Genomic DNA, 26620 nt, shown 5'->3' on the forward strand with positions numbered 1-26620 from the left:
TTGTACACCAAATATCTCTCTTGTGGTTCACCCCTCGATTGATAATATCTGATGGAACGAAAACCTCAGGAGAATAAAAGCCATACTAAGGGACAGCCCGTGTATATTGACTATATACAAAGACCTTATTCAAATTCCACCTGATGGACAAAGGTTAGAAATTATTGTGGAATACCACAAATCCGAGATAGGAAGTCATCAGGGTGTAACCAAAACTTATCATAGAATCAGACGATAATATATTTGGTCTAATATGAAAAGACAATTACAAGATAACATTGAAAAATGCTTAGAGTGCGCGACTAAAAGACTCACTTGTATAAAACACAAACAACCAATGATCATCACCGACACACCAGATATGGCTGTTGAGAAAGTTTCCATGGATATCGTAGGTCCGTAACCTGTAACAAAAAACAGAACCGAGTACATACAAACCTTTTGACAAAGTATTCTTTAGCTTTACCTCTTAAGGAAACAAATTCAATAGACATAGCTGATGCTCTAGTCAAAAAGTTCACACGTGTATACGGAGCGCCTAGAGATATTCCATCAGACCGGGAAGCCAATTTGACTAGCTCACTGATAAAGACGCTTGCTAAAACATTTAAAATAACACAAATTAGAACTACCGCATTTCACCCCCAGTCTAACGGATTCATAGAGCGATCACATTATGTACTGGCGGGATAACTAAAGCAGTATGTAACTGAAAAATCTGATTGAGATGAATGATTAGATGTAGCTATGTTCTCATACAACACCAGCGTTCACGAAGGTACGAGATACTCCCCATATGAACTAGTCTTTGGACATGAGGCAAGAACTCCGTCTAGCTATGCGACTTTAGAACCGGCAACTGACAAAACATGTGAAGAATAGTTACCTTCTCTATGTACTAAGTTACGGAAACTACAAACCCACGCTTGATAAAATCTGGCACAAGCCAAACAAAAGTATAGATATATTACGATAAAATAATAAAACCCGTACAGTTACAAGTGGGTGATTTTGTATTTCTTTTAAAGGAACCGCTGAAAAACAAACTGGCAGATCAACACACCGGCCCACATAAGCTGATTAAGGTATTGGACAATAATAATGCAAAAATACTTGTAGATGGAAAAATCACAATAGTTCACATAGAAGAATTGGGGGAAGAAAGAAAAGAAATAACTAAAAACAAACTTTGAAACCTTACTAATACAAACACTTCGATTGTCAGGAACATTTCCTTGTCTCATAAAACAGGAAATTCACAAGGCATTAACATTACTCTACGCAATGATTTAGAGTACTGTATATAAAACATGAAACTACCCGAATCAGGTGATGACTACGTTAAGGTAGTCATCAGGGGAGAAAAGGATCAGCGCCCTGGAATACGTACAATTGTAGAAATAGGACTGTATCGAGTAACAGTTATAATTAATTACAATAGCAATTATCATGTTAAGACTCTATTAGCAGAAATGGTCCGATGCCTGGATATCGGAGACGGTGTATACGATACATATTTTGATGCCATAGTCGACATAACAGACATCGCAGATACAGTATTTGATATGCAAATAACTAAGCCAAATGAGCTAAGAATATTCGTTTTTTATAGACCTTCAGAGTTTTCGCTACAAGATCTTCGGCGGCTCGTTGGATGTGTCCGGAGAGCTCGTGTGCAACCGCACAGACTGCACAGGATATATGTTCAGGACAAAACGTTAATCCTGCATTTTCAAAAATGGGAAAATGAGGTGATCGCAATCTTGTCGGACAACGAACCAGATGACGATGAACGCGAAGCCGATTGGATCGAGTCTCGTCAGATCAACGAGGAATAAGATACGTCCCGACGTATGATTGTGCGCTGGAAAACGTTCAACGACTGCAACCGTGTTTGCCCTCAGGGCGAAAATAATATTTTCAACATACTTCGAATACATTCTTTTGTGTTAATTGACAGGATGGCGACACCGCAATTAGATAGGCTGGGGATGTTCACCACAATTAGATGGGTCGGGGAATGTTGATGACGATCCGTAAACTTTCACGCTAACAGTTTGCTCCCAGGGCGAAAATAATATTTTCGACATACCATTTTGATTTTTCACCGTTACCCGTAAACTTCCACCGTCTGTATAAAATGGGTCAGCTCATGAAACTTCCATATCAGTGAGACTACTATTCTTGTGAGACGAAAGCATTAAAATCATAATGATACGTAATAACGAATTTACCGGCGAAGAAATAATTATCGGATTCAGCAACGCGACTTCCGACTTTTCGCTACAAGATCTTCGGCGGCTCGTTGAATGTGTCCGGAGAGCTCAGGTGCAACCGCACAGACTGCACAGGATATATGTTCAGGACAAAACGTTAATCCTGCATTTTCAAAAATGGGAAAATGAGGTGATCGCAATCTTGTCGGACAACGAACCAGATGACGATGAACGCAAAGCCGATTGGATCTAGTCTCGTCAGATCAACGAGGAATAAGATACGTCCCGACGTATGATTGTGCGCTGGAAAACGTTCAACGACTGCAACCGTGTTTGCCCTCGGGGCGAAAATAATATTTTCAACATACTTCGAATACATCCTTTTGTACTAACCGACTGGATGGCGAGTGAGGGTACCAAGCTTGGACCTTTCACTACCACTCTCCCAAATTCTCACGATTTATCTGCATATATTAACTCAACGCATCCGATGCAGACTCATCAGTCTTACACGATACGTGCAAGATAAAAGTTCATCAAAGTTCTGCAAATATCAGCCTTAAAGTCATGGCCGCTGAAACATACTCATATATCGTCAAAACGATGGAGAACGCGCACGATTTGTTGGGCGAGCTCCATCCCCAGCAGGAGAATGACGACATCTTCCAGCACTGGATTGACGTTGGAATGGAAAATCTCCAATTGCTGCGTGATGTTTCCAAGCGATTGAGAACGAGCATAGGTGCGAAACTGCAAATTCAGCACACAATCACACTCGTACAATCCTGGATAGCAAAGATTCGGCAGCAGCTGAGGCAGCGACAGCAGCAGCGGCAGCAGCAGCAGCACGCCGTGGTGATGGGTGCTAACATCCGCAGTCCTGCGAGCGTGCAGTGGGACGAAGTCGAAAGTGCTTTCGCCAACCGGATCTGAACGGGAGTCGTCACAAATCTCGGACATCAGAATTTGGACGCCTTTTTCGACGACGCGCAACGGATCATCGTTGAGCGATTGAGGCTGGTACTGCGCCAGGAGGGTAATGTGAAGGTTAACCTCACATTATCGTGCAAATTTGAAAACATAAAGCACGAGGGGATTGCGGAAGAAGTTAAAAGCTTCAACACTGCCAACATCGCGATCCTCCCCTCGAGCGATATCGACGGTTGGTTTACACACGCAAGGGTCGATCTACTTGTGAAGGTTGAGGATTTTGAACAACGCGATTCTGGGTGGAGCATGATCGAGATCCTCAATACTGCCGTAAATATCAACCGGTACCAGCCTCTCGCTGCGGGGCTTTCGACATTCGTTGAGCTGCCCAAGGACATTCAGCGGAAGAAAGCGGTGGTCAATGTGAAAAACAAAGATGAAAGATGTCTTCTCTGGTCCATCACTGCAGCACGCCACCCGACCAACACCCACACCGATAGGACTAGCCATTATCGCCGCTTTATCTCCGAGTTGGACTGTACAGGTATCAAATTCCCTGCTACTCTACATGATGTGGAAAAGCTTGAGAGATTGAATAATTTGCGAATCAATGTATATGGGATAGAATCTCAAACTTTTTCACATCATGCAAAATCAAATAACAGCGTCATCGTGCCAATTTATTTGAGCGATCATTTGAGTACCGCGAACTTTGACACGATTCATCTTCTGATGGTTGAGAGTAATCCAGAAAACGATATGGCTCGCCAGTTAACACCAAGATTCCACTTTGCTTGGATTAAAGATCTTTCACGATTGGTGAGCAAACAATTGTCTGATCACAATGGTCAACTGTTTTTATGCGACAGATTTGTGTCACTTTAGTGTGAAACATGCCTACGACAATCATCGGCAAGATTGTATTATGCTAAATAAAGTACGCATGGAATTTCCCGAGTCGAAAGATTTAGTATTTTCAAATTTTCAGAACAAGGGTACCGTCCCGTTTGTCGTTTACGCCGATCTCGAATGCATATTAGAGTTTATACCGATTGACGAATTCCAAAATCACGTTTCAACCCGTAAAACACGTGAATTTCAAAAGCATATCCCGCACAGTGTAGCGTACTATGTGCATTGCGCATACGATGAGACTTTATCGGAGTTCCACAGTAAACGTGGCGTTGATTGCATAGATTGGTTCATGCAGCAGCTTAAAGATTTATCGATTAAAGTAGTCACGCGTCAAAAACATAATTCCGATGAAGTCTCTTACCCAAGTGCAACACGATCTTCACATGCGCGCAAAGAATTGCTACATTTGCGAAAAGCCGTTTACCCCTGAGGAGAAAAAGTGTCACGACCACTGTCACTTCACGGATAAATATCGTGGTTCTGCTCATAATCGGTGTAATTTGAATTTCAGAGAGACGCACACAATTCCAATAGTTTTCCACAATTTGTTCGGTTACGATTCTCATTTTTTAATAAAATCCCTCGCGTCAACTTTTCCCGGTGAAATTACCCTGCTACCCATAAATAAGGAAAAATATATATCCTTCACGAAACGCGTTGATGGGACGATGATGCACTTGAGATTCATCGATTCGTTTCGATTTATGGCTAGCAGCATCGATAAACTTTCCAAATATTTGAATGATGCAGACTAGCCCATAACGCGTAAATTTTATAATAATCCGACTCAGTTCAGTTTGATGACCCGCAAAGGCGTTTTTCCGTATGAATACGTCGATTGTTGGGGGAAACTCGATGAAACGCGATTACCTGCAAAGAAGCATTTCTACTCGCACCTCTGCGATGCAAATATTTCAGATACCGATCACGAGCACGCTAAAAATGTTTGGGGGAAATTTCATTTAGAGTCATTGGGCGGCTGTTCAGATTTATATTTAAAGACCGATGTTCTTTTGCTTGCCGATATTTTCGAAAATTTCCGCGCTAGCTGCTTCAAAACATATGATTTAGATCCGTTGCACTACTACACTGCACCGGGACTTACTTTTGACGCGATGCTCAAGCATACCAATGTAACTTTGCAACTTTTAGACAACCTTGGAATGGTGTTACTTATTGAAAGAACCATTCGAGGCCGCGTAGCGCAATGTTCTAATCGACACGCTCGGGCCAATAATAGATTCATGGGAACAGATTTTGATCCAAACAAAGCGGAATCGTATCTCATGTATTTTGACGTGAATAACCTATACGGTGCAGCTATGAGCGTGCATTCACCAATCGGTTCGTTCGAGTGGGAGTATCAGCACATCGATATAATAAACCATCCGGACGATTCGCCGATCGGTTACTTTCTGGAGGTAGATTTGGACTATCCTGTAGAACTCCACGAGGATCACAAAGACTTGCCTCTTTGTCCCGAGCATTTTACTCCTCCAGGTAGTAAAAACGCCAAACTCGCGACCACCCTCCACCCCAAAACAAAGTATATATTGCACTATGGGAATTTTAAGCAGTGTTTGAGTTTAGGATTGAAAGTAACGAAAGTGCACAGAGTTTTAAAGTTTGCACAATCTCCATGGCTCGAGCCTTACATCACGCTCAACACGGACATGCGCAAACGGTGTAGGAATGAATTTGAGAAAAACTTTTACAAACTCATGAATAACGCGGTGTTCGGCAAGACTATGGAGAATGTGCGAAATCATAAAGATGTTAAATTGGTCACAAAATGGGAGGGAAGAGGTGGTGCGAGAGCGCTTATTGCCCGGGCAAACTTTCATAGCTGCACCGATTAGGCGCTGATGTGGTTATCATTGAAATGAATCGTGTCAAAGTTCGCTTCGCTAAACCTATTTACGTCGGTGCATCGATTCTAGATCTGTCAGAAATCGTTCTTTACGATTTCCACTATAATTATGTCAAGTCCAACTTTTCGAACAGCGAGGTCAAATTGTTGTATACCGACACAGACAGCCTTATTTATCAATTCAACGTATCGAACATCTACGATATCATCAAACGTGATGTGGATACAATGTTTGATACCTCTGACTATCCGCCCGACAATGCGTATGGAATTCCGCTTAGAAACAAGAAACGACTAGGGCTAATGAAGGATGAAAATAATGGTAAAATTATGACAGAGTTTGTGGGACTGCGAGCAAAGCTGTACACATTTACTACGATGGGCGGGGATGGGGAAAAAGTGAGTAAGCGCGCCAAGGGTGTAAAAAATTCTTCGGTAAATAGCATCACGTTTGATGATTATAAGCGCTGTCTGATGGCTTACCAAGAGTTGACCCTCCCCCAGTGTTTGTTACGAAGTAAGAAACATGAAGTAAGCACGATCGTACAAAAGAAAATTGGCTCTGAGTTGGCAAAATGACAAGCTGCAATTGATACCTGGACAGACCGACACCCTACCTTGGGGTTTGTCCCAGCCCCCCAATAGCTATAGGATAAAACTGTAGACGTAGAATTATTGTGAATATTCACGTTTGACGCCTCGGGCGATCCGCCATCGTGCGGGAACGATATTGACTGGATTTGAAGATGTAAATTCATATACTTAACATTTATTTATTTATTTATTTATTTATTATCAATATATTGGGAAATTATTCATTTTCATTCGTTTTTCTCGTAAAAAGTTTTCAGAAAACGAAAAAAAGTTTTCGGAAAATTAAAAAAAGTTATCTGAAAACAAAAAAATGTTTTATGAAAATGAAAGAAAGTTTTCCAAAAAATAATATATGTAATAATCGTATAGAAGAATTGCATATTATTATTGTTGTTGTTGTTGTTGTTGTTGTTGTTGTTGTTGTTGTTGTTGTTGTTGTTGTTGTTGTTGTTGTTGTTGTTGTTGCTGCTGCTTGTTGTTGCTGCTGCTGTTGTTGCTGCTGCTGCTGCTTGTTGCTGCTGCTGCTTCTTGTTGCTGCTGCTTCTTGTTGCTGCTGCTTGTTGCTGCTGCAGCTTGTTGTTGCTGCTGCTTGTTGTTGCTGCTGCTGCTGCTGCTGCTGCTTGTTGTTGCTGATGCTTGTTGTTGCTGCTAATTGTTGTTGCTGCTGCTTGTTCATGCTGCTGTTGCTTGTTGTTGTTGTTAGTGCTACTTGTTGTTGTTGCTGCTGCTTGTTCTTGCTGCTGCTTGTTTTTGCTGCTGCTTGTTGTTGCTTCTGCTTTTTGTCGCTGCTGCAGCTGCTTGTTGTTGCAGCTGCTTTTTGCTGCTGCTGCTTGTTGTTGCTACTGCTTGGTGTAGCTGTTGCTTGTTGTTGCTGCTGCTGCTTGTTTTTGCTGCTGCTTGTTGTTGCCGCTGCTTGTTGTTGTCGTTGTTTGTTGTTGCTGCTGCTTGTTGTTGCTGCTGCTTGTTGTTGCTGCTGCTTGTTGTTACTGCTGCTTGTTGTTAATGCTGCTTGTTGTTGCTGCTGCTTGTTGTTGCTTTTTGTCGCTGCTGCAGCTGCGTGTTGTTGCCGCTGCTTTTCGCTGCTGCTGCTTGTTGTTGCTACTGCTTGTTGTTGCTGCTGCTTGTTGCTGCTGCTGCTTGTTGTTGCTCTGGCTTTTTGTCGCTGCTGCAGCTGCTTGTTGTTGCCGCTGCTTTTTGCTGCTGCTGCTTGTTGTTGCTACTGCTTGTTGTGGCTGTTACTTGTTGTTGCGGCTGCTGCTTGTTGTTGCTGCTGCTTGTTGTTGCTGCTGCTTGTTTTTGCTGCTGCTTGTTTTTGCTGCTGCTTGTTGTCGCTGCTGCTTGTTGTTACTGCTGCTTGTTGTTGCTGCTGCTTGTTGCTGCTGCTGCTTGTTGTTGCTGCTACTTGTTGTTACTGCTGCTTGTTGTTGCTTTTGCTTGTTGTTGCTTTTGCTTTTTTTTGCGGCTGCTTGTTGTTGCCGCTGCTTTTTGCTGCTGCTGCTTGTTATTGCTTTTGCTTTTCGTCGCAGCTTCAGCTGCTTGTTGTTGCTGCTGCTTGTTGTTGCTGCTGCTTGTTGTTGCTGCTGCATGTTGTTACTGCTGCTTGTTGTTGCTTTTGCTTATCGTTGCTGCTGCTTGTTGTTGCTGCTGCTTGTTGTTACTGCTGCTTGTGGTTGCTTTTGCTTGTTGTTGCTTTTGCTTTTTTTTGCGGCTGCTTGTTGTTGCTGCTGCTGCTTGTTGTTGCCGCTGCTTTCTGCTGCTGCTGCTTGTTATTGCTTTTGCTTTTCGTCGCAGCTTCAGCTGCTTGTTGTTGCCGCTGCTTGTTGTTGCCGCTGCTTTTCGCTGCTGCTGCTTGTTATTGCTTTTGCTTTTCGTCGCAGCTTCAGCTGCTTGTTGTTGCTAATGCTTGTTGTTGCTGCTGCTCGTTGTTACAGCTGCTTGTTGTTGCTTTTGCTTGTTGTTGCTTTTGCCTGTTGTTGCTGTTGCTTGTTGTTGATGCTGCTTGTTGTTGCTTTTGCTTGTTGTCGCTGATGCTTGTTGTTGCTTTTGCTTTTTTTTGCGGCTGCTTGTTGTTGCTGCTGCTGCTTGTTGTTGCCGCTGCTTGTTATTGTCGCTTTTTGTTGTTTCGACTGCTTGTTTATGCTGCTGCTTGTTGTTACTGCTGCTTGTTATTGTCGCTGTTTGTCGTTCCTGCTGCTTGTTTATGCCGCTGCCTGTTGTTACCGCTGCTTGTTGTTGCTGCTGCTTGTTGTTGCTGCTGCTTGTTGTTGCTTTTGCTTTTTGTCGCCACTGCAGCTGCTTGTTGTTGCCGCTGCTTTTTGCTGCTGCTGCTTGTCATTGCTTTTGCTTTTCGTCGCAGCTTCAGCTGCTTGTTGTTGCCGCTGCTTGTTGTTGCCGCTGCTTGTTGTTGCTGCTGTTTGTTGTTGCTGCTGCTTGTTGATGCTGCCGCTTGTTGTTACTGCTGCTTCTTGTTGCTGCTGCTTGTTGTTGCTGTTGCTTGTTAATGCTACTGCTTGTTGTTGCTGTCGCTTGTTGTCGCCACTGCAGCTGCTTGTTGTTGCCGCTGCTTTTTGCTGCTGCTGCTTGTTATTGCTTTTGCTTTTCGTCGCAGCTTCAGCTGCTTGTTGTTGCCGCTGCTTGTTGTTGCCGCTGCTTGTTGTTGCTGCTGTTTGTTATTGCTGCTGCTTGTTGATGCTGCTGCTTGTTGTTACTGCTGCTTGTTGTTGCCGCTGCTTGTTGTTGCTGTTGCTTGTTGTTGCTCTTGCTTTTTGTCGCTGCTGCAGCTGCTTGTTGTTGCCGCTGCTTTTTGCTGTTGCTGCTTGTTATTGCTACTGCTTGTTGTGGCTGTTACTTGTTGTTGCTGCTGCTGCTTGTTGTTGCTGCTGCTTGTTGTTGCTTTTGCTTTTTGTCGCTGCTGCAGCTGCTTGTTTTTGCCGCTGCTTTTTGCTGCTGCTGCTTGTTATTGCTTTTGCTTTCCGTCGCAGCTTCAGCTGCTTGTTGTTGCTGCTGCTTGTTGTTGCTGCTGCTTGTTGTTGCTGCTGCTTGTTGTTACTACTGCTTGTTGTTGCTTTTGCTTGTCGTTGCTGCTGCTTGTTGTTGCTTTTGCTTTTTGTTGCTGCTGCAGCCGCTTGTTGTTGCTGCTGTTTGTTGTTGCTTTTGCTTGTTGTTGCTGCTGCTTGTTTTTGCTGCTGCTTGTCGTTGCTGCTGCTTGTTGTTGCTTTTGCTTTTTGTTGCTGCTGCAGCCGCTTGTTGTTGCTGCTGTTTGTTGTTGCTTTTGCTTTCTGTCGCTGCTGCAGCTGCTTGTTTTTGTCGCTGCTTTTTGCTGCTGCTGCTTGTTATTGCTTCTGCTTTCCGTCGCAGCTTCAGCTGTTTGTTGTTGCCGCTGCTTGTTGTTGCTGCTGCTTTTTGTTGCTGCTGCTTGTTGTTACTGCTGCTTGTCGTTGCTTTTGCTTGTCGTTGCTGCTGCTTGTTGTTGCTTTTGCTATTTGTTGCAGCTGCAGTCGCTTGTTGTTGCTGCTGCTTGTTGTTGCTCTTGCTTGTTGTTGCTGCTGCTTGTTGTTGCTACTGCTTGTTGTTGCCACTGCTTGTTGTGGCTGTTACTTGTTGCTGCTTTTGCCGCTTGTTGTTGCTGCTGCTTGTTGTTGCTTTTGCTTTTTGTCGCTGCTGCAGCTGTTCGTTGTTGCCGCTGCTTTTCGCTGCTGCTGCTTGTTATTGCTTTTGCTTTTCGTCGCAGCGTCAGCTGCTTGTTGTTGCTGCTGCTTGTTGTTGCTGCTGCTTGTTGTTACTGCTGTTTGTTGTTGCTTTTGCCAGTCGTTGCTGCTGCTTGTTGTTGCTTCTGCTTTTTGTTGCTGCTGCTTGTTGTTGCTTTTGCTTGTTGTTGCTGCTGCTTGTTAATGCTACTGCTTGTTGTTGCTGTCGCTTGTTGTTGCTACTGTAGCTGCTTGTTGTCGCTGATGCTTTTTGCTGTTGCTGCTTGTTGCTGCTACTGCTTGTCGTGGCTGTTACTTGTTGTTGCTGCTGCTGCTTGATATTGCTTTTGTTTTTTGTCGCAGCTTTAGCTGCTTGTTGTTGCTACTGCTTGTTGTTGCTGCTGCTTGTTGTTACTGCTGTTTGTTGTTGCTTTTGCTAGTCGTTGCTGCTGCTTGTTGTTGCTGCTGCTTGTTGTTGCTTTTGCTTGTTGTTGCTTTCGCCTGTTTCCGTCGCTTGTTGTTGATGCTGCTTGTTGTTGCTTTTGCTTGTTGTCGCTGCTGCTTGTTGTTGCTGCCGCTTGTTGTTGCTGCTGCTTGTTGTTGCTTTTTCTCTTTGTCGCCACTGCAGCTGCTTGTTGTTGCTGCTGCTTTTTGCTGCTGCTGCTTGTTATTGCTTTTGCTTTTCGTCGCAGCTTCAGCTGCTTGTTGTCGCCGCTGCTTGTTGTTGCCGCTGCTTGTTGTTTCTGCTGTTTGTTGTTGCTGCTGCTTGTTGTTGCTGCTGCTTATTGTCGCTTTTGCTTGTTGTTGCTTTTGCCTGTTGTTGCTGTAGCTTGTTGTTGCTGCTGCTTGTTGTTGCTTTTGCTTGTTGTCGCTGGTGCTTGTTGTTGCTTTTTCTTTTTTTTGTGGCTGCTTGTTGTTGCTGCTGCTGCTTGTTGTCGACGATGCTTTTTGCTGCTGCTGCTTGTTGTTGCTTTTGCTTGTTGTTGCTGCTGCTTGTTGTCGCTTTTGCTTGTTGTTGCTGCTGCTTGTTGTTGCTTTTGCTTGTTGTTGCTTTTGCCTGTTTCCGTCGCTTGTTGTTGATGCTGGTTGTTGTTGCTTTCGCTTGTTGTCGCTGGTGCTTGTTGTTGCTTTTTCTTTTTTTTGTGGCTGCTTGTTGTTGCTGCTGCTGCTTGTTGTCGACGATGCTTTTTGCTGCTGCTGCTTGTTGTTGCTGCTGCTTGTTGTTGCTTTTGCTTGTTGTTGCTGCTGCTTGTTGTCGCTTTAGCTTGTTGTTGCTGCTGCTTGTTGTTGCTTTTGCTTGTTGTTGCTTTTGCCTGTTTCCGTCGCTTGTTGTTGATGCTGGTTGTTGTTGCTTTCGCTTGTTGTCGCTGGTGCTTGTTGTTGCTTTTGCTTTTTTTGCGGCTGCTTGTTGTTGCTGCTGCTGCTTGTTGTCGACGATGCTTTTTGCTGCTGCTGCTTGTTGTTGCTGCTGCATGTTGTTACTGCTGCTTGTTGTTGCTTTTGCTTGTTGTTGCTGCTGCTTGTTGTTGCTTTTTCTTTTTTTTGCGGCTGCTTGTTGTTGCTGCTGCTGCTTGTTGTCGACGATACTTTTTGCTGCTGCTGCTTGTTGTTGCTGCTGCTTGTTGTTGCTTTTGCTTGTTGTTGCTGCTGCTTGTTGTCACTTTTGCTTGTTGTTGCTGCTGCTTGTTGTTGCTTTTGCTTGTTGTTGCTTCTGCCTGTTTTCGTCGCTTGTTGTTGATGCTGCTTGTTGTTGCTTTAGCTTGTTGTCGCTGGTGCTTGTTGTTGCTTTTGCTTTTTTTTTGCGGCTGCTTGTTGTTGCTGCTGCTGCTTGTTGTCGACGATGCTTTTCGCTGCTGCTGCTTGTTGTTGCTGCTGCTTTTTGCTGCTGCTGCTTGTTATTGCTTTTGCTTTTCGTCGCAGCTTCAGCTGCTTGTTGTTGCCGCTGCTTGTTGTTGCCGCTGCTTTTCGCTGCTGCTGCTTGTTATCGCTTTTGCTTTTCGTCGCAGCTTCAGCTGCTTGTTGTTGCTGCTGCTTGTTGTTGCTGCTGCTTGTTGTTACAGCTGCTTGTTGTTGCTTTTGCTTGTTGTTGCTTTTGCCTGTTGTTGCTGTTGCTTGTTGTTCATGCTGCTTGTTGTTGCTTTTGCTTGTTGTCGCTGCTGCTTGTTGTTGCTGCCGCTTGTTGTTGCTGCTGCTTGTTGTTGCTTTTCCTCTTTGTCGCCACTGCAGCTGCTTGTTGTTGCTGCTGCTTTTTGCTGCTGCTGCTTGTTATTGCTTTTGCTTTTCGTCGCAGCTTCAGCTGCTTGTTGTCGCCGCTGCTTGTTGTTGCCGCTGCTTGTTGTTTCTGCTGTTTGTTGTTGCTGCTGCTTGTTGTTGCTGCTGCTTATTGTCGCTTTTGCTTGTTGTTGCTTTTGCCTGTTGTTGCTGTAGCTTGTTGTTGCTGCTGCTTGTTGTTGCCGCTGCTTGTTATTGTCGCTTTTTGTTGTTTCGACTGCTTGTTTATGCTGCTGCTTGTTGTTACTGCTGCTTGTTATTGTCGCTGTTTGTCGTTCCTGCTGCTTGTTCATGCCGCTGCCTGTTGTTACCGCTGCTTGTTGTTGCTGCTGCTTGTTGTTGCTGCTGCTTGTTGTTGCTTTTGCTTTTTGTCGCTACTGCAGCTGCTTGTTTTTGCCGCTGCTTTTTGCTGCTGCTGCTTGTCATTGCTTTCGCTTTTCGTCGCAGCTTCAGCTGCTTGTTGTTGCTGCTGCTTGTTGTTGCTGCTGCTTGTTGTTGCTGCTGTTTGTTGTTGCTGCTGCTTGTTGATGCTGCTGCTTGTTGTTACTGCTGCTTGTTGTTGCTGCTGCTTGTTGTTGCTGTTGCTTGTTGTTGCTCTTGCTTTTTGTCGCCACTGCAGTTGCTTGTTGTTGCCGCTGCTTTTTGCTGCTGCTGCTTGTTATTGCTTTTGCTTTTCGTCGCAGCTTCAGCTGCTTGTTGTTGCTGCTGCTTGTTGTTACTGCTGCTTGTTGTTGCTGCTGCTTGTTGTTGCTGTTGCTTGTTGTTGCTCTTGCTTTTTGTCGCTGCTGCAGCTGCTTGTTGTTGCCGCTGCTTTTTGCTGTTGCTGCTTGTTATTGCTACTGCTTGTTGTGGCTGTTACTTGTTGTTGCTGCTGCTGCTTGTTATTGCTGCTGCTTGTTGTTGCTTTTGCTTTTTGTCGCTGCTGCAGCTGCTTGTTTTTGCCGCTGCTTTTTGCTGCTGCTGCTTGTTATTGCTTTTGCTTTCCGTCGCAGCTTCAGCTGCTTGTTGTTGCTGCTGCTTGTTGTTGCTGCTGCTTGTTGTTGCTGCTGCTTGTTGTTACTACTGCTTGTTGTTGCTTTTGCTTGTCGTTGCTGCTGCTTGTTGTTGCTTTTGCTTTTTGTTGCTGCTGCAGCCGCTTGTTGTTGCTGCTGTTCGTTGTTGCTCTTGCTTGTTGTTGCTGCTGCTTGTTTTTGCTGCTGCTTGTTTTTGCTGCTGCTTGTTGTTGCTGCTGCTTGTTGTTACTGCTGTTTGTTGTTGCTTTTGCTAGTCGTTGCTGCTGCTTGTTGTTGCTGCTGCTTGTTGTTGCTTTTGCTTGTTGTTGCTTTTGCCTGTTTCCGTCGCTTGTTGTTGATGCTGCTTGTTGTTGCTTTTGCTTGTTGTCGCTGCTGCTTGTTGTTGCTGCTGCTTGTTGTTGCTTTTCCTCTTTGTTGCCACTGCAGCTGCTTGTTGTTGCTGCTGCTTTTTGCTGCTGCTGCTTGTTATTGCTTTTGCTTTTCGTCGCAGCTTCAGCTGCTTGTTGTCGCCGCTGCTTGTTGTTGCCGCTGCTTGTTGTTTCTGCTGTTTGTTGTTGCTGCTGCTTGTTGATGCTGCTGCTTATTGTCGCTTTTGCTTGTTGTTGCATTTGCCTGTTGTTGCTGTTGCTTGTTGTTGCTGCTGCTTGTTGTTCCTTTTGCTTGTTGTCGCTGGTGCTCGTTGTTGCTTTTTCTTTTTTTTGCGGCTGCTTGTTGTTGCTGCTGCTGCTTGTTGTCGACGATGCTTTTTGCTGCTGCTGCTTGTAGTTGCTGCTGCTTGTTGTTGCTTTTGCTTGTTGTTGCTGCTGCTTGTTGTCGCTTTTGCTTGTTGTTGCTGCTGCTTGTCGTCTCTTTTGCTTGTTGTTGCTGCTGCTTATTGTCGCTTTTGCTTGTTGTTGCTTTTGCCTGTTGTTGCTGTAGCTTGTTGTTGCTGCTGCTTGTTGTTGCTTTTGCGTGTTGTCGCTGGTGCTTGTTGTTGCTTTTTCTTTTTTTTGTGGCTGCTTGTTGTTGCTGCTGCTGCTTGTTGTCGACGATGCTTTTTGCTGCTGCTGCTTGTTGTTGCTTTTGCTTGTTGTTGCTGCTGCTTGTTGTCGCTTATGCTTGTTGTTGCTGCTGCTTGTTGTTGCTGCTGCTTGTTGTTGCTTTTGCTTGTTGTTGCTGCTGCTTGTTGTTGCTTTTGCTTGTTGTTGCTTTTGCCTGTTTCCGTCGCTTGTTGTTGATGCTGGTTGTTGTTGCTTTCGCTTGTTGTCGCTGGTGCTTGTTGTTGCTTTTGCTTTTTTTTGCGGCTGCTTGTTGTTGCTGCTGCTGCTTGTTGTCGACGATGCTTTTTGCTGCTGCTGCTTGTTGTTGCTGCTGCTTGTTGTTGCTTTTGCTTGTTGTTGCTGCTGCTTGTTGTTGCTGCTGCTTGTTGTTGCTGCTGCATGTTGTTACTGCTGCTTGTTGTTGCTTTTGCTTGTTGTTGCTGCTGCTTGTTGTTGCTTTTTCTTTTTTTTGCGGCTGCTTGTTGTTGCTGCTGCTGCTTGTTGTCGACGATACTTTTTGCTGCTGCTGCTTGTTGTTGCTGCTGCTTGTTGTTGCTTTTGCTTGTTGTTGCTGCTGCTTGTTGTCACTTTTGCTTGTTGTTGCTGCTGCTTGTTGTTGCTTTTGCTTGTTGTTGCTTCTGCCTGTTTTCGTCGCTTGTTGTTGATGCTGCTTGTTGTTGCTTTAGCTTGTTGTCGCTGGTGCTTGTTGTTGCTTTTGCTTTTTTTTGCGGCTGCTTGTTGTTGCTGCGGCTGCTTGTTGTCGACGATGCTTTTTGCTGCTGCTGCTTGTTGTTGCTGCTGCTTTTTGCTGCTGCTGCTTGTTATTGCTTTTGCTTTTCGTCGCAGCTTCAGCTGCTTGTTGTTGCCGCTGCTTGTTGTTGCCGCTGCTTTTCGCTGCTGCTGCTTGTTATCGCTTTTGCTTTTCGTCGCAGCTTCAGCTGCTTGTTGTTGCTGCTGCTTGTTGTTGCTGCTGCTTGTTGTTACAGCTGCTTGTTGTTGCTTTTGCTTGTTGTTTCTTTTGCCTGTTGTTGCTGTTGCTTGTTGTTCATGCTGCTTGTTGTTGCTTTTGCTTGTTGTCGCTGCTGCTTGTTGTTGCTGCCGCTTGTTGTTGCTGCTGCTTGTTGTTGCTTTTCCTCTTTGTCGCCACTGCAGCTGCTTGTTGTTGCTGCTGCTTTTTGCTGCTGCTGCTTGTTATTGCTTTTGCTTTTCGTCGCAGCTTCAGCTGCTTGTTGTCGCCGCTGCTTGTTGTTGCCGCTGCTTGTTGTTTCTGCTGTTTGTTGTTGCTGCTGCTTGTTGTTGCTGCTGCTTATTGTCGCTTTTGCTTGTTGTTGCTTTTGCCTGTTGTTGCTGTAGCTTGTTGTTGCTGCTGCTTGTTGTTGCCGCTGCTTGTTATTGTCGCTTTTTGTTGTTTCGACTGCTTGTTTATGCTGCTGCTTGTTGTTACTGCTGCTTGTTATTGTCGCTGTTTGTCGTTCCTGCTGCTTGTTCATGCCGCTGCCTGTTGTTACCGCTGCTTGTTGTTGCTGCTGCTTGTTGTTGCTGCTGCTTGTTGTTGCTTTTGCTTTTTGTCGCTACTGCAGCTGCTTGTTTTTGCCGCTGCTTTTTGCTGCTGCTGCTTGTCATTGCTTTCGCTTTTCGTCGCAGCTTCAGCTGCTTGTTGTTGCTGCTGCTTGTTGTTGCTGCTGCTTGTTGTTGCTGCTGTTTGTTGTTGCTGCTGCTTGTTGATGCTGCTGCTTGTTGTTACTGCTGCTTGTTGTTGCTGCTGCTTGTTGTTGCTGTTGCTTGTTGTTGCTCTTGCTTTTTGTCGCCACTGCAGTTGCTTGTTGTTGCCGCTGCTTTTTGCTGCTGCTGCTTGTCATTGCTTTTGCTTTTCGTCGCAGCTTCAGCCGCTTGTTGTTGCTGCTGCTTGTTGTTACTGCTGCTTGTTGTTGCTGCTGCTTGTTGTTGCTGTTGCTTGTTGTTGCTCTTTCTTTTTGTCGCTGCTGCAGCTGCTTGTTGTTGCCGCTGCTTTTTGCTGTTGCTGCTTGTTATTGCTACTGCTTGTTGTGGCTGTTACTTGTTGTTGCTGCTGCTGCTTGTTGTTGCTGCTGCTTGTTGTTGCTTTTGCTTTTTGTCGCTGCTGCAGCTGCTTGTTTTTGCCGCTGCTTTTTGCTGCTGCTGCTTGTTATTGCTTTTGCTTTCCGTCGCAGCTTCAGCTGCTTGTTGTTGCTGCTGCTTGTTGTTGCTGCTGCTTGTTGTTGCTGCTGCTTGTTGTTACTACTGCTTGTTGTTGCTTTTGCTTGTCGTTGCTGCTGCTTGTTGTTGCTTTTGCTTTTTGTTGCTGCTGCAGCCGCTTGTTGTTGCTGCTGTTCGTTGTTGCTCTTGCTTGTTGTTGCTGCTGCTTGTTTTTGCTGCTGCTTGTTTTTGCTGCTGCTTGTTGTTGCTGCTGCTTGTTGTTACTGCTGTTTGTTGTTGCTTTTGCTAGTCGTTGCTGCTGCTTGTTGTTGCTGCTGCTTGTTGTTGCTTTTGCTTGTTGTTGCTTTTGCCTGTTTCCGTCGCTTGTTGTTGATGCTGCTTGTTGTTGCTTTTGCTTGTTGTCGCTGCTGCTTGTTGTTGCTGCTGCTTGTTGTTGCTTTTCCTCTTTGTTGCCACTGCAGCTGCTTGTTGTTGCTGCTGCTTTTTGCTGCTGCTGCTTGTTATTGCTTTTGCTTTTCGTCGCAGCTTCAGCTGCTTGTTGTCGCCGCTGCTTGTTGTTGCCGCTGCTTGTTGTTTCTGCTGTTTGTTGTTGCTGCTGCTTGTTGATGCTGCTGCTTATTGTCGCTTTTGCTTGTTGTTGCATTTGCCTGTTGTTGCTGTTGCTTGTTGTTGCTGCTGCTTGTTGTTCCTTTTGCTTGTTGTCGCTGGTGCTCGTTGTTGCTTTTTCTTTTTTTTGCGGCTGCTTGTTGTTGCTGCTGCTGCTTGTTGTCGACGATGCTTTTTGCTGCTGCTGCTTGTAGTTGCTGCTGCTTGTTGTTGCTTTTGCTTGTTGTTGCTGCTGCTTGTTGTCGCTTTTGCTTGTTGTTGCTGCTGCTTGTCGTCTCTTTTGCTTGTTGTTGCTGCTGCTTATTCTCGCTTTTGCTTGTTGTTGCTTCTGCCTGTTGTTGCTGTAGCTTGTTGTTGCTGCTGCTTGTTGTTGCTTTTGCGTGTTGTCGCTGGTGCTTGTTGTTGCTTTTTCTTTTTTTTGTGGCTGCTTGTTGTTGCTGCTGCTGCTTGTTGTCGACGATGCTTTTTGCTGCTGCTGCTTGTTGTTGCTTTTGCTTGTTGTTGCTGCTGCTTGTTGTCGCTTTTGCTTGTTGTTGCTGCTGCTTGTTGTTGCTTTTGCTTGTTGTTGCTTTTGCCTGTTTCCGTCGCTTGTTGTTGATGCTGGTTGTTGTTGCTTTCGTTTGTTGTCGCTGGTGCTTGTTGTTGCTTTTTCTTTTTTTTGTGGCTGCTTGTTGTTGCTGCTGCTGCTTGTTGTCGACGATGCTTTTTGCTGCTGCTGCTTGTTGTTGCTGCTGCTTGTTGTTGCTTTTGCTTGTTGTTGCTGCTGCTTGTTGTCGCTTATGCTTGTTGTTGCTGCTGCTTGTTGTTGCTTTTGCTTGTTGTTGCTTTTGCCTGTTTCCGTCGCTTGTTGTTGATGCTGGTTGTTGTTGCTTTCGCTTGTTGTTGCTGGTGCTTGTTGTTGCTTTTGCTTTTTTTTTGCGGCTGCTTGTTGTTACTGCTGCTTGTTATTGTCGCTGTTTGTCGTTCCTGCTGCTTGTTCATGCCGCTGCCTGTTGTTACCGCTGCTTGTTGTTGCTGCTGCTTGTTGTTGCTACTGCTTGTTGTTGCCACTGCTTGTTGTGGCTGTTACTTGTTGTTGCTTTTGCCGCTTGGTGTTGCTGCTGCTTGTTGTTGCTTTCTCTTTTTGTCGCTGCTGCAGCTGTTCGTTGTTGCCGCTGCTTTTCGCTGCTGCTGCTTGTTATTGCTTTTGCTTTTCGTCGCAGCTTCAGCTGCTTGTTGTTGCTGCTGCTTGTTGTTGCTGCTGCTTGTTGTGACTGCTGTTTGTTGTTGCTTTTGCTAGTCGTTGCTGCTGCTTGTTGTTGCTTCTGCTTTTTGTTGCTGGTGCTTGTTGTTGCTTTTGCTTTTTTTTGCGGCTGCTTGTTGTTGCCGCTGCTTGTTATTGTCGCTTTTTGTTGTTTCTGCTGCTTGTTCATGCTGCTGCTTGTTGTTACTGCTGCTTGTTATTGCTTTTGCTTGTTGCTTTTGCCTGTTGTTGCTGTTGCTTGTTGTCGATGCTGCTTGTTGTAGCTTTTGCTTGTTGTCGCTGGTGCTTGTTGTTGCTTTTGCTTTTTTTTGCGGCTGCTTGTTGTTGCCGCTGCTTGTTATTGTCGCTTTTTGTTGTTTCTGCTGCTTGTTCATGCTGCTGCTTGTTGTTACTGCTGCTTGTTATTGTCGCTGTTTGTTGTTCCTGCTGCTTGTTTATGACGCTGCTTGTTGTTACTGCTGCTTGTTGTTGCTGCTGCTTGTTGTTGCTATTGCTCGTTGTTGCTGCTGCTTGTTGTCGCTTTTGCTTGTTGTTGCTGCTGCTTGTTGTTGCTTTTGCTTGTTGTTGCTTCTGCCTGTTCCCGTCGCTTGTTGTTGATGCTGCTTGTTGTTGCTTTTGCTTGTTGTCGCTGCTGCTTGTTGTTGCTGCTGCTTGTTGTTGCTGCTGCTTGTTGTTGCTTTTCCTTTCTGTCGCCACTGCAGCTGCTTGTTGTTGCTGCTGCTTTTTGCTGCTGCTGCTTGTTATTGCTTTTGCTTTTCGTCGCAGCTTGAGCTGCTTGTTGTTGTTGCTGCTTGTTGTTGCCGCTGCTTGTTGTTTCTGCTGTTTGTTGTTGCTGCTGCTTGTTGATGCTGCTGCTTATTGTCGCTTTTGCTTGTTGTTACATTTGCCGGTTGTTGCTGTTGCTTGTTGTTGCTGCTGCTTGTTGTTCCTTTTGCTTGTTGTCGCTGGTGCTTGTTGTTGCTTTTTTTTCTTTTTGCGGCTGCTTGTTGTTGCTGCTGCTGCTTGTTGTCGACAATGCTTTTTGCTGCTGCTGCTTGTAGTTGCTGCTGCTTGTTGTTGCTTTTGCTTGTTGTTGCTGCTGCTTGTTGTCGCTTTTGGTTGTTGTTGCTGCTGCTTGTCGTCTCTTTTGCTTGTTGTTGCTGCTGCTTATTGTCGCTTTTGCTTGTTGTTGCTTCTGCCTGTTGTTGCTGTTGCTTGTTGTTGCTGCTGCTTGTGTTTGCTTTTGCTTGTTGTCGCTGGTGCTTGTTGTTGCTTTTTCTTTTTTTTGCGGCTGCTTTTTGTTGCTGCTGCTGCTTGTTGTCGACGATGCTTTTTGCTGCTGCTGCTTGTTGTTGCTGCTGCTTGTTGTTGCTTTTGCTTGTTGTTGCTGCTGCTTGTTGTCGCTTTTGCTTGTGGTTGCTGCTGCTTGTTGTTGCTTTTGCTTGTTGTTGCTTTTGCCTGTTTCCGTCGCTTGTTGTTGATGCTGCTTGTTGTTGCTTTCGCTTGTTGTCGCTGGTGCTTGTTGTTGCTTGTGCTTTTTTTTGCGGCTGCTTGTTGTTGCTGCTGCTGCTTGTTGTCGACGATGCTTTTTGCTGCTGCTGCTTGTTGTTGCTGCTGCTTGTTGTTGCTTTTGCTTGTTGTTGCTGCTGCTTGTTGTTGCTACTGCTTGTTGTTGCTACTGTAGCTGCTCGTTGTCGCTGATGCTTCTTGCTGCTGCTGCTTGTTGTTGCTGCTGCTTGTTGTTGCTGCTGCTTGTTGTTGCTGCTGCTTGTTGTCGCTGTTGCTTGTTGTTGCTCTTGCTTTTTGTCGCTGCTGCAGCTGCTTGTTGTTGCCACTGCTTTTTGCTGTTGCTGCTTGTTGTTGCTACTGGTTATTGTGGCTGTTATTTGTTGTTGCTGCTGCTGCTTGTTGTTGCTGCTGCTTGTTGTTGCTGTTGCTCGTTGTTGCTCTTGCTTTTTGTTGCTGCTGCAGCTGCTTGTTGTTGCCGCTGCTTTTTGCTGTTGCTGCTTGTTGTTGCTACTGCTTGTTGTAGCTGTTACTTGTTGTTGCTGCTACTGCTTGTTGTTGCTGCTGCTTGTTATTGCTTTTGCTTCTTGTCGCTGCTGCAGCTGCTTGTTTTTGTCGCTGCTTTTTGCTGCTGCTGCTTGTTATTGCTTCTGCTTTCCGTCGCAGCCTCAGCTGCTTGTTGTTGCCGCTGCTTGTTGTTGCTGCTGCTTGTTGTTGCTGCTGCTTGTTGTTACTGCTGCTTGTCGTTGCTTTTGCTTGTCGTTGCTGCTGCTTGTTGTTGCTTTTGCTATTTGTTGCAGCTGCAGTCGCTTGTTGTTGCTGCTGCTTGTTGTTGCTCTTGCTTGTTGTTGCTGCTGCTTGTTGTTGCTACTGCTTGTTGTTGCCACTGCTTGTTGTGGCTGTTACTCGTTGTTGCTTTTGCCGCTTGTTGTTGCTGCTGCTTGTTGTTGCTTTCGCTTTTTGTCGCTGCTGCAGCTGTTCGTTGTTGCCGCTGCTTTTCGCTGCTGCTGCTTGTTATTGCTTTTGCTTTTCGTCGCAGCTTCAGCTGCTTGTTGTTGCTGCTGCTTGTTGTTGCTTTTGCTTGTTGTTGCTGCTGCTTGTCGTCTCTTATGCTTGTTGTTGCTGCTGCTTATTGTTGCTTTTGCTTGTTGTTGCTTTTGCCTGTTGTTGCTGTTGCTTGTTGTTGATGCTGCTTGTTGTAGCTTTTGCTTGTTGTCCCTGGTGCTTGTTGTTGCTTTTGCTTTTTTTTGCGGCTGCTTGTTGTTGCTGCTGCTGCTTGTTGTTGTCGCTGCTTGTTATTGTCGCTTTTTGTTGTTTCTGCTGCTTGTTTATGCTGCTGCTTGTTGTTACTGTTGCTTGTTATTTTCGTTGTTTGTTGTTCCTGTTGCTTGTTTATGCCGCTGCTTGTTGTTACTGCTGCTTGTTGTTGCTGCTGCTTGTTGTTGCTTTTGCTTTTTGTCGACACTGCAGCTGCTTGTTGTTGCCGCTAATTCTTGCTGCTGCTGCTTGTTATTGCTTTTGCTTTTCGTCGCAGCTTCAGCCGCTTGTTGTTGCCGCTGCTTGTTGTTGCCGCTGCTTGTTGTTGCTGCTGTTTGTTGTTGCTGCTGCTCGTTGATGCTGCTGCTTGTTGTTACTGCTGCTTGTTGTTGCTGCTGCTTGTTGTTGCTGTTGCTTGTTGTTGCTTTTGCTTTTTGTCGCTGCTGCAGCTGCTTGTTGTTGCCGCTGCTTTTTGCTGTTGCTGCTTGTTGCTGCTACTGCTTGTCGTGGCTGTTACTTGTTGTTGCTGCTGCTGCTTGTTATTGCTTTTGCTTTTCGTCGCAGCTTCAGCTGCTTGTTGTTGCTGCTGCTTGTTGTTGCTGCTGCTTGTTGTTACTGCTGTTTGTTGTTGCTTTTGCTAGTCGTTGCTGCTGCTTGTTGTTGCTTCTGCTTTTTATTGCTGCTGCAGACGCTTGTTGTTGCTGCTGCTTGTTGTTGCTTTTGCTTGTTGTTGCTGCTGCTTGTTGTTGCTTCTGCTTGTTGTTGCTGTCGCTTGTTGTTGCTACTGTAGCTGCTTGTTGTCGACGATGCTTTTTGCTGCTGCTGCTTGTTGTTGCCGCTGCTTGTTGTTGCTTTTGCTTGTTTTTGCTGCTGCTTGTTGTCGCTTTTGCTTGTTGTTGCTGCTGCTTGTTGTAGCTTTTGCTTGTTGTTGCTTTTGCCTGTTTCCGTTGCTTGTTGTTGATGCTGCTTGTTGTTGCTTTTGCTTGTTGTCGCTGGTGCTTGTTGTTGCTTTTGCTTTTTTTTGCGGCTGCTTGTTGTTGCTGCTCCGACTTGTTGTTGCCGCTGCTGGTTATTGTCGCTTTCTGTTGTTTCTGCTGCTTGTTCATGCTGCTGCTTGTTGTTACTGCTGCTTGTCGTTGCTGCTGCTTGTTGTTGCTGCTGCTTGTTGTTGCTGCTGCTGCAGTCGTTGTTGACGTTTTCGTAGTCGTTGTCGTTGTCGTCGTCTTCGTCGTTGTTATTAATATTATTTTTACCATCATTATTTTCATAGTATAGAGTATGGCACATGTGTATGCAAAGGAGATAAGTGGGGAAATATTTGTATATTCAAATCTCTTATTGTAATTCGGAAAATACATACAAATCATGTTACATGTCTGTTTTTTTTATCCAGCTGTTGTGCGAACTATCAAAACCCAACCACTTCACGTAGATCTGATTGCCCCGTTTGCGTAATACTTTCACCACAAGATAGCCGTCGGGGTATTTTACTTTGCCTAGCTCCTCTTCGTAGAAGCCCCCCTCGATGGTATGATCTTGATAATCGGTAAGTTTGTACGTCGGTGTATTGGTATTTTTCACCTCACTTACGGTGAATATTTCAGTCGTTCAATTGGGTGTATAGCCTTTTTTGAATACATTCGTGTACTTGCAGATTCGAATTCGATCGCCCACACTGAATTTCCGCGCCCGATCACTTCGTTTGATTTGCCGAGGCTTGTACACGCTACGATACAGCTGTTTTCCATTCTCCGTGCTAACATCTACTGGTTTCATTCGAATCGTGCGATGTCTGGTGTTGTTGTAGGACTTCATTAAATCAGCCAAAATATTAATCCACTCGTACGATCCTTGGAGAGTGAACCGCTTTCACATTTCATTTTTCAATGTTCGATTAAAACGTTCGCATATCGACGCCTTTAAGTTGCTCAATGTCGAATACATATTGATATTGTGGTGCTTCACTAGGGCTTTGAATTCGCTGTTGTAAAATTCTTTGCCTCGATTAACGTGTAGATGTGTAGGTATACGGCTCTGGGCCAGTACAGATTTCATGGCAGCAGTAACATCTTTCCCACTCTTGGACTTAATCGGTACCGCCCACGCGTACTTGGAAAATATATCAATGATTGTTAGTAGGTATTTGTATCCCTTGTTGTGCGGGCTGTATGCGGTCATATCGACGAGATCAGCTTGCCAGGTCTCATCCAGTCCGCGTACATCTACGAATCGGCGCGGATAGTTGCGTCGAGCCTGTCTGTGAAGTTCAGCAGCTATTACAGCCTTCATTGTTCTCCACTCTTCACCTTTCAATTTTTCGAATTGGCGCTCAAGCACTCTGGTTCCTCAATCGATACTAATTCCCCGCGGGCTTGTTCCAGCACCGGTGTTGCTTGATCCCCAATATGTTTGATGCGACTCAACGTGTTTTCTACGATTTTGTTATTTATGCGTAGCGGTTTCAACTCCTCGTTGTGATTATGGACGATACTCTCAAAATTTTATTGAAAAGTATCCACAACATCCACAGCCATAGACTGTAAAGCAGTATTGAGAACTTTTAAGGAAACAGCATCGGTGGAGTGCTGCGGATCAGCTATGTTACACAATCGTTTACCGTCCAAATCATACTGATTGTCGTTGGTGGTTTTGAATCCAACACCCGGAGGCCCTCGAATAAATTTTTTACCCCCACCACCCTCCGAGTGTCGCCCGAATATCTCTATGCTCATCACTGGACGGTCACTGAACAAATGATGATTCTATGTTTACACGCCGCTAATAAACGATTTAGCCTCGCGCAACTCTTCAACGATGGCGACTATTTCGTTGGAATGGTTGGGACTTTTTCATTTAGTTTAATTATCGACCATGCCATGCCCTCAACGGTTTTCCGCAACAAATTCAAATCGCTCCTTAAACTTTTGATACTTTCAAGCATGGATTTTATAACCTAGTGAATTTCTTCGGCATTATTTGCAATCTTCACCTCAATGATATGAATTCCCTCCTCGATATCGTTCTGGAGCACATCATTCGCTCGCTGTACACTTTGGTTGAGTACTCTCATAGAAACGGTATCGTTTTCCATCTGCGGATCGGCGATATTACACAATCGTTTGCTGTCTATATCGTAGTGGTTATCGGTGGTGGTTTTGAATCCAACACCCGGAGGCCCTCGAATAAATTTTTTACCCCCACCACGCTCCGAGTGTCGTCCAAATATGTCTATACACATCGCTGGACGGTCACTGAACAAATGATGATTCTATGTTCATCCGCCGCTAATAAACGATTCCAGCCTCGCGCAACTCCTCAATAATGAAGACTATTTCGTTGGAATGGCTGGTATTGCCTGCAGCCTGTGACGCCATAAGCAGCCGGAGACGATCTACAATTTTATTCGGATCATCCCAGTAGATGTAACCAACATCTTGGCCATCCTTTCGCGCAATCTTATAGTCGGGTAAGCCTTTACCCGATTTTTTCGGCGAGCCGACGTGTTTTGCAATGAAATTTCTATACTTTGCGCTTTTTAGATCATCTCGAAGGCTTCCATCGGCTTGGTCACGTTTTCGATGCGCATTTGTCGTTGTCACAATTTTTTTGTAATTATTCTTGTCCGCGTCATTTACAACCGATGCATCGGGCGATTTTTTAAACAATAATTCAAGTAATCCTGGTATTCTCTCATAACTTTTATCTCCCACATTGACCAGATTATCAATGAAATTGATCGGCGTATCACCAATCATCATACCGTTTGTCAACTTTCGAACACCGTATGTGGTATCCAAATCCCTGTTTTTGCTTGTGCTGAACATTTTCAAATATCGCGCTATGGAATCCGTTGTTTTCATCACCGGCGTACTTGTAGTAGAAATTTCACCAAACTTCAGTGTTTTATCATTTGCATCCATGAAATCCCCATCATCCATATCCTCATCCTGATCATCATCATTATCATCATCATCATCCCCGGTACTCTCGCCATCTTTTTCTTCGTCGTCTTTTTTCATTGTAACATCCGGTAGTTCCGTTTTAATTTCTTGTTTAATATGCTGCTGCTGCTGCTGCTGCAGCTTTGAAGTATCCACCAATTCTTGCAACGGCGTTATTAACGGCTTGAATACCTCTCCCACAACTTGTTCGGTCGTGTCCTTGTTCAACTTGAGCATCTTGTGCTTCCGATGTATGACATCGCATGCTTTCGATATTTCACTCAATGTATCGCTATGTTTACGAATCTTGGCACTCTCCATGTTGCCGGACCGATTGTTGCAATGAAACTGTGCAAGTTTATGTTAGTTTATGCGTATAAAGCAGTCAAACCCCTTCCTATATCGTCCCTCATTGATTTCGCTATCCTTGTCAATTACGGTAAAACTGTATTTGTCATTGTTGAAATATTGAGTTCGTCTACAAAAGTTTCTCTCTTTTGAGATATTATATTTCTCATATTTAAGTTTTGTTTTATTTGTTTTAAAAGTGAAAGTTTTCACTTTCTTGCAACATCTGGTAAACACATTGTCAGCCCTGTAGCGATTGCTTTTATGGTTTTCTGGAAGTAAGGATGGAAGCACTCGAACAGAGCCATAGAACCAGGTATAATTTTGCACATGGTATAGACCCTTGAAATATATATATTTAACAATACAGCTGCAGTGGTATGGCTCCAAGGATCCAGTTCACTCTGGCAGTTCACTCTGATCCTTCAGTTTGGAAAGACATACCTTCGATACTCTATTTTGAATAAAAAGAACAATCTTCCTATAATAAATCTTTGATTATTTGATTAAAATTAATCACACCAACATCCATAATCCCAACAGGTTATGGGCCCAGGCTACGTTGTTGATTAATTAAAATTATCAGAATTCAAATGTTGTTAAGAGGAAGAAAATAACATTTAAAGTGCGATTGAAAGTTAGTGAGTGTAAACTAAAACTAAGTGGTTTAGTGTTTCGTAGTGTAGATAAAACAAATATTTCCAAATATCAAAATAGTTTATTATTTAATAAACAATATGGAAAACATAAAATCTAAAAGAAACATTCAACCTTTCAATGGTGAAAATTATAATATATGGAAGTTTAGAATCCGTAGTCTTTTCAATGAACTTGAAGTGATTCATGTCATCGATAAACCGGAACCGGCGAATCCTGACAGCAAGTGGAAGAAATCGGAATCAACCGCGAAAAATGCGCTAATCGAGTATTTGTCCGATTCATATTTGAGTTACGTGAAACCGGAATCGTCGACAAAACAAATTTTTGCTGCACTAGACAATATCTTCGAACGAAAAAGTGTGGCAAAACAACTAGGAGCTCGAAAGAAATT

General features: G+C 44.5%; 6 protein-coding genes across 6 annotated transcripts; all 6 read right to left on the reverse strand.

Annotated features, from left to right (window-relative positions):
• Nucleotides 1-3404: 3404 nt before the first annotated feature.
• LOC124215713 (uncharacterized) lies at nucleotides 3405-8111 on the reverse strand. The gene is given in 4 exon segments (XM_069134883.1): nucleotides 3405-3710; nucleotides 7051-7132; nucleotides 7134-7827; nucleotides 7874-8111. Coding segments are annotated over 4 exon segments (1320 nt in total).
• Nucleotides 8112-8115: 4 nt separating this feature from the next.
• Nucleotides 8116-12775, reverse strand: LOC138190337 (pneumococcal serine-rich repeat protein-like). The gene is made up of 10 exons (XM_069134884.1): nucleotides 12308-12775; nucleotides 11972-12239; nucleotides 10940-11858; nucleotides 10598-10871; nucleotides 10276-10542; nucleotides 9747-10083; nucleotides 9234-9474; nucleotides 8746-9171; nucleotides 8455-8619; nucleotides 8116-8389 (listed from the first exon to the last, which is right to left on the reverse strand). Exons 1-10 carry the CDS (start codon nucleotides 12773-12775, stop codon nucleotides 8116-8118), a joined length of 3639 nt encoding a protein of 1212 aa, XP_068990985.1.
• Nucleotides 12776-12931: 156 nt separating this feature from the next.
• Nucleotides 12932-14915, reverse strand: LOC138190729 (micronuclear linker histone polyprotein-like). Its single transcript, XM_069134885.1, has 4 exons — nucleotides 14636-14915; nucleotides 13565-14573; nucleotides 13342-13512; nucleotides 12932-13289 (listed from the first exon to the last, which is right to left on the reverse strand). Exons 1-4 carry the CDS (start codon nucleotides 14913-14915, stop codon nucleotides 12932-12934), a joined length of 1818 nt encoding a protein of 605 aa, XP_068990986.1.
• Nucleotides 14916-14919: 4 nt separating this feature from the next.
• Nucleotides 14920-16004, reverse strand: LOC138190336 (micronuclear linker histone polyprotein-like). Its single transcript, XM_069134886.1, has 2 exons — nucleotides 15537-16004; nucleotides 14920-15468 (listed from the first exon to the last, which is right to left on the reverse strand). Exons 1-2 carry the CDS (start codon nucleotides 16002-16004, stop codon nucleotides 14920-14922), a joined length of 1017 nt encoding a protein of 338 aa, XP_068990987.1.
• Nucleotides 16005-16160: 156 nt separating this feature from the next.
• LOC138190730 (nucleolar protein dao-5-like) lies at nucleotides 16161-18707 on the reverse strand. The gene is made up of 4 exons (XM_069134887.1): nucleotides 18295-18707; nucleotides 16794-18164; nucleotides 16571-16741; nucleotides 16161-16518 (listed from the first exon to the last, which is right to left on the reverse strand). Exons 1-4 carry the CDS (start codon nucleotides 18705-18707, stop codon nucleotides 16161-16163), a joined length of 2313 nt encoding a protein of 770 aa, XP_068990988.1.
• Nucleotides 18708-18721: 14 nt separating this feature from the next.
• On the reverse strand, nucleotides 18722-22567 carry LOC124215714 (streptococcal hemagglutinin-like). Its single transcript, XM_069134888.1, has 7 exons — nucleotides 21971-22567; nucleotides 21690-21917; nucleotides 21374-21627; nucleotides 20946-21295; nucleotides 20557-20877; nucleotides 19420-20504; nucleotides 18722-19357 (listed from the first exon to the last, which is right to left on the reverse strand). Exons 1-7 carry the CDS (start codon nucleotides 22565-22567, stop codon nucleotides 18722-18724), a joined length of 3471 nt encoding a protein of 1156 aa, XP_068990989.1.
• Between the last annotated feature and the right edge of the window lie 4053 nt (nucleotides 22568-26620).

This window comes from Neodiprion pinetum, chromosome 3 (genome assembly GCF_021155775.2).
Source record: "Neodiprion pinetum isolate iyNeoPine1 chromosome 3, iyNeoPine1.2, whole genome shotgun sequence".
Lineage (NCBI taxonomy): Eukaryota > Metazoa > Arthropoda > Insecta > Hymenoptera > Diprionidae > Neodiprion > Neodiprion pinetum.

Excerpts from the sequence above, each read along its gene's own strand:
- LOC138190337 (XM_069134884.1), bottom strand. The coding sequence starts at position 12,775 with ATGAACAAGCAGCAGGAACGACAAACAGCGACAATAACAAGCAGCAGT. Across the intron at positions 10,543-10,597 it reads AGCAGCAGCAACAACAAGCA|CAGCAGCAACAACAAGTAAC; the intron begins GTAGCAACAACA and ends AATATCAAGCAG. Across the intron at positions 9,172-9,233 it reads AGCGGCAACAACAAGCAGCA|CGGCAACAACAAGCAGCGGC; the intron begins GTAACAACAAGC and ends AACAACAAGCAG.
- LOC138190729 (XM_069134885.1), bottom strand. The coding sequence starts at position 14,915 with ATGCAGCAGCAACAACAAGCAGCAGCAACAACAAGCAGCAGCAACAAC. Across the intron at positions 14,574-14,635 it reads AGCAGCAACAACAAGCAAAA|CAGCAACAACAAGCAAAAGC; the intron begins GCAACAACAAGC and ends GACAACAAGCAG. Across the intron at positions 13,290-13,341 it reads AGCAGCAGCAGCAACAACAA|CGGCAACAACAAGCAGCTGC; the intron begins GTAACAGCCACA and ends AGCAAAAAGCAG.
- LOC138190336 (XM_069134886.1), bottom strand. The coding sequence starts at position 16,004 with ATGAACAAGCAGCAGGAACGACAAACAGCGACAATAACAAGCAGCAGT. Across the intron at positions 15,469-15,536 it reads ACAAGCAACAGCAACAACAG|CAGCAACAACAAGCAGCTGA; the intron begins GCAAAAGAAACA and ends AACAACAAGCAG.
- LOC138190730 (XM_069134887.1), bottom strand. The coding sequence starts at position 18,707 with ATGAACAAGCAGCAGAAACAACAAAAAGCGACAATAACAAGCAGCGGC. Across the intron at positions 18,165-18,294 it reads AGCAGCAACAACAAGCAGCG|CAACAACAACCAGCATCAAC; the intron begins GTAACAACAGGC and ends AACAAGCGAAAG. Across the intron at positions 16,519-16,570 it reads AGCAGCAGCAGCAACAACAA|CGGCAACAACAAGCAGCTGC; the intron begins GTAACAGCCACA and ends AGCAAAAAGCAG.
- LOC124215714 (XM_069134888.1), bottom strand. The coding sequence starts at position 22,567 with ATGTGCCATACTCTATACTATGAAAATAATGATGGTAAAAATAATATT. Across the intron at positions 21,628-21,689 it reads AAAAGCAACAACAAGCAACA|CAGCAACAACAAACAGCAGC; the intron begins GCAACAACAAGC and ends ATCAACGAGCAG. Across the intron at positions 20,505-20,556 it reads AGCAGTAGCAGCAACAACAA|CGGCAACAACAAGCAGCTGC; the intron begins GTAACAGCTACA and ends AGCAAAAAGCAG.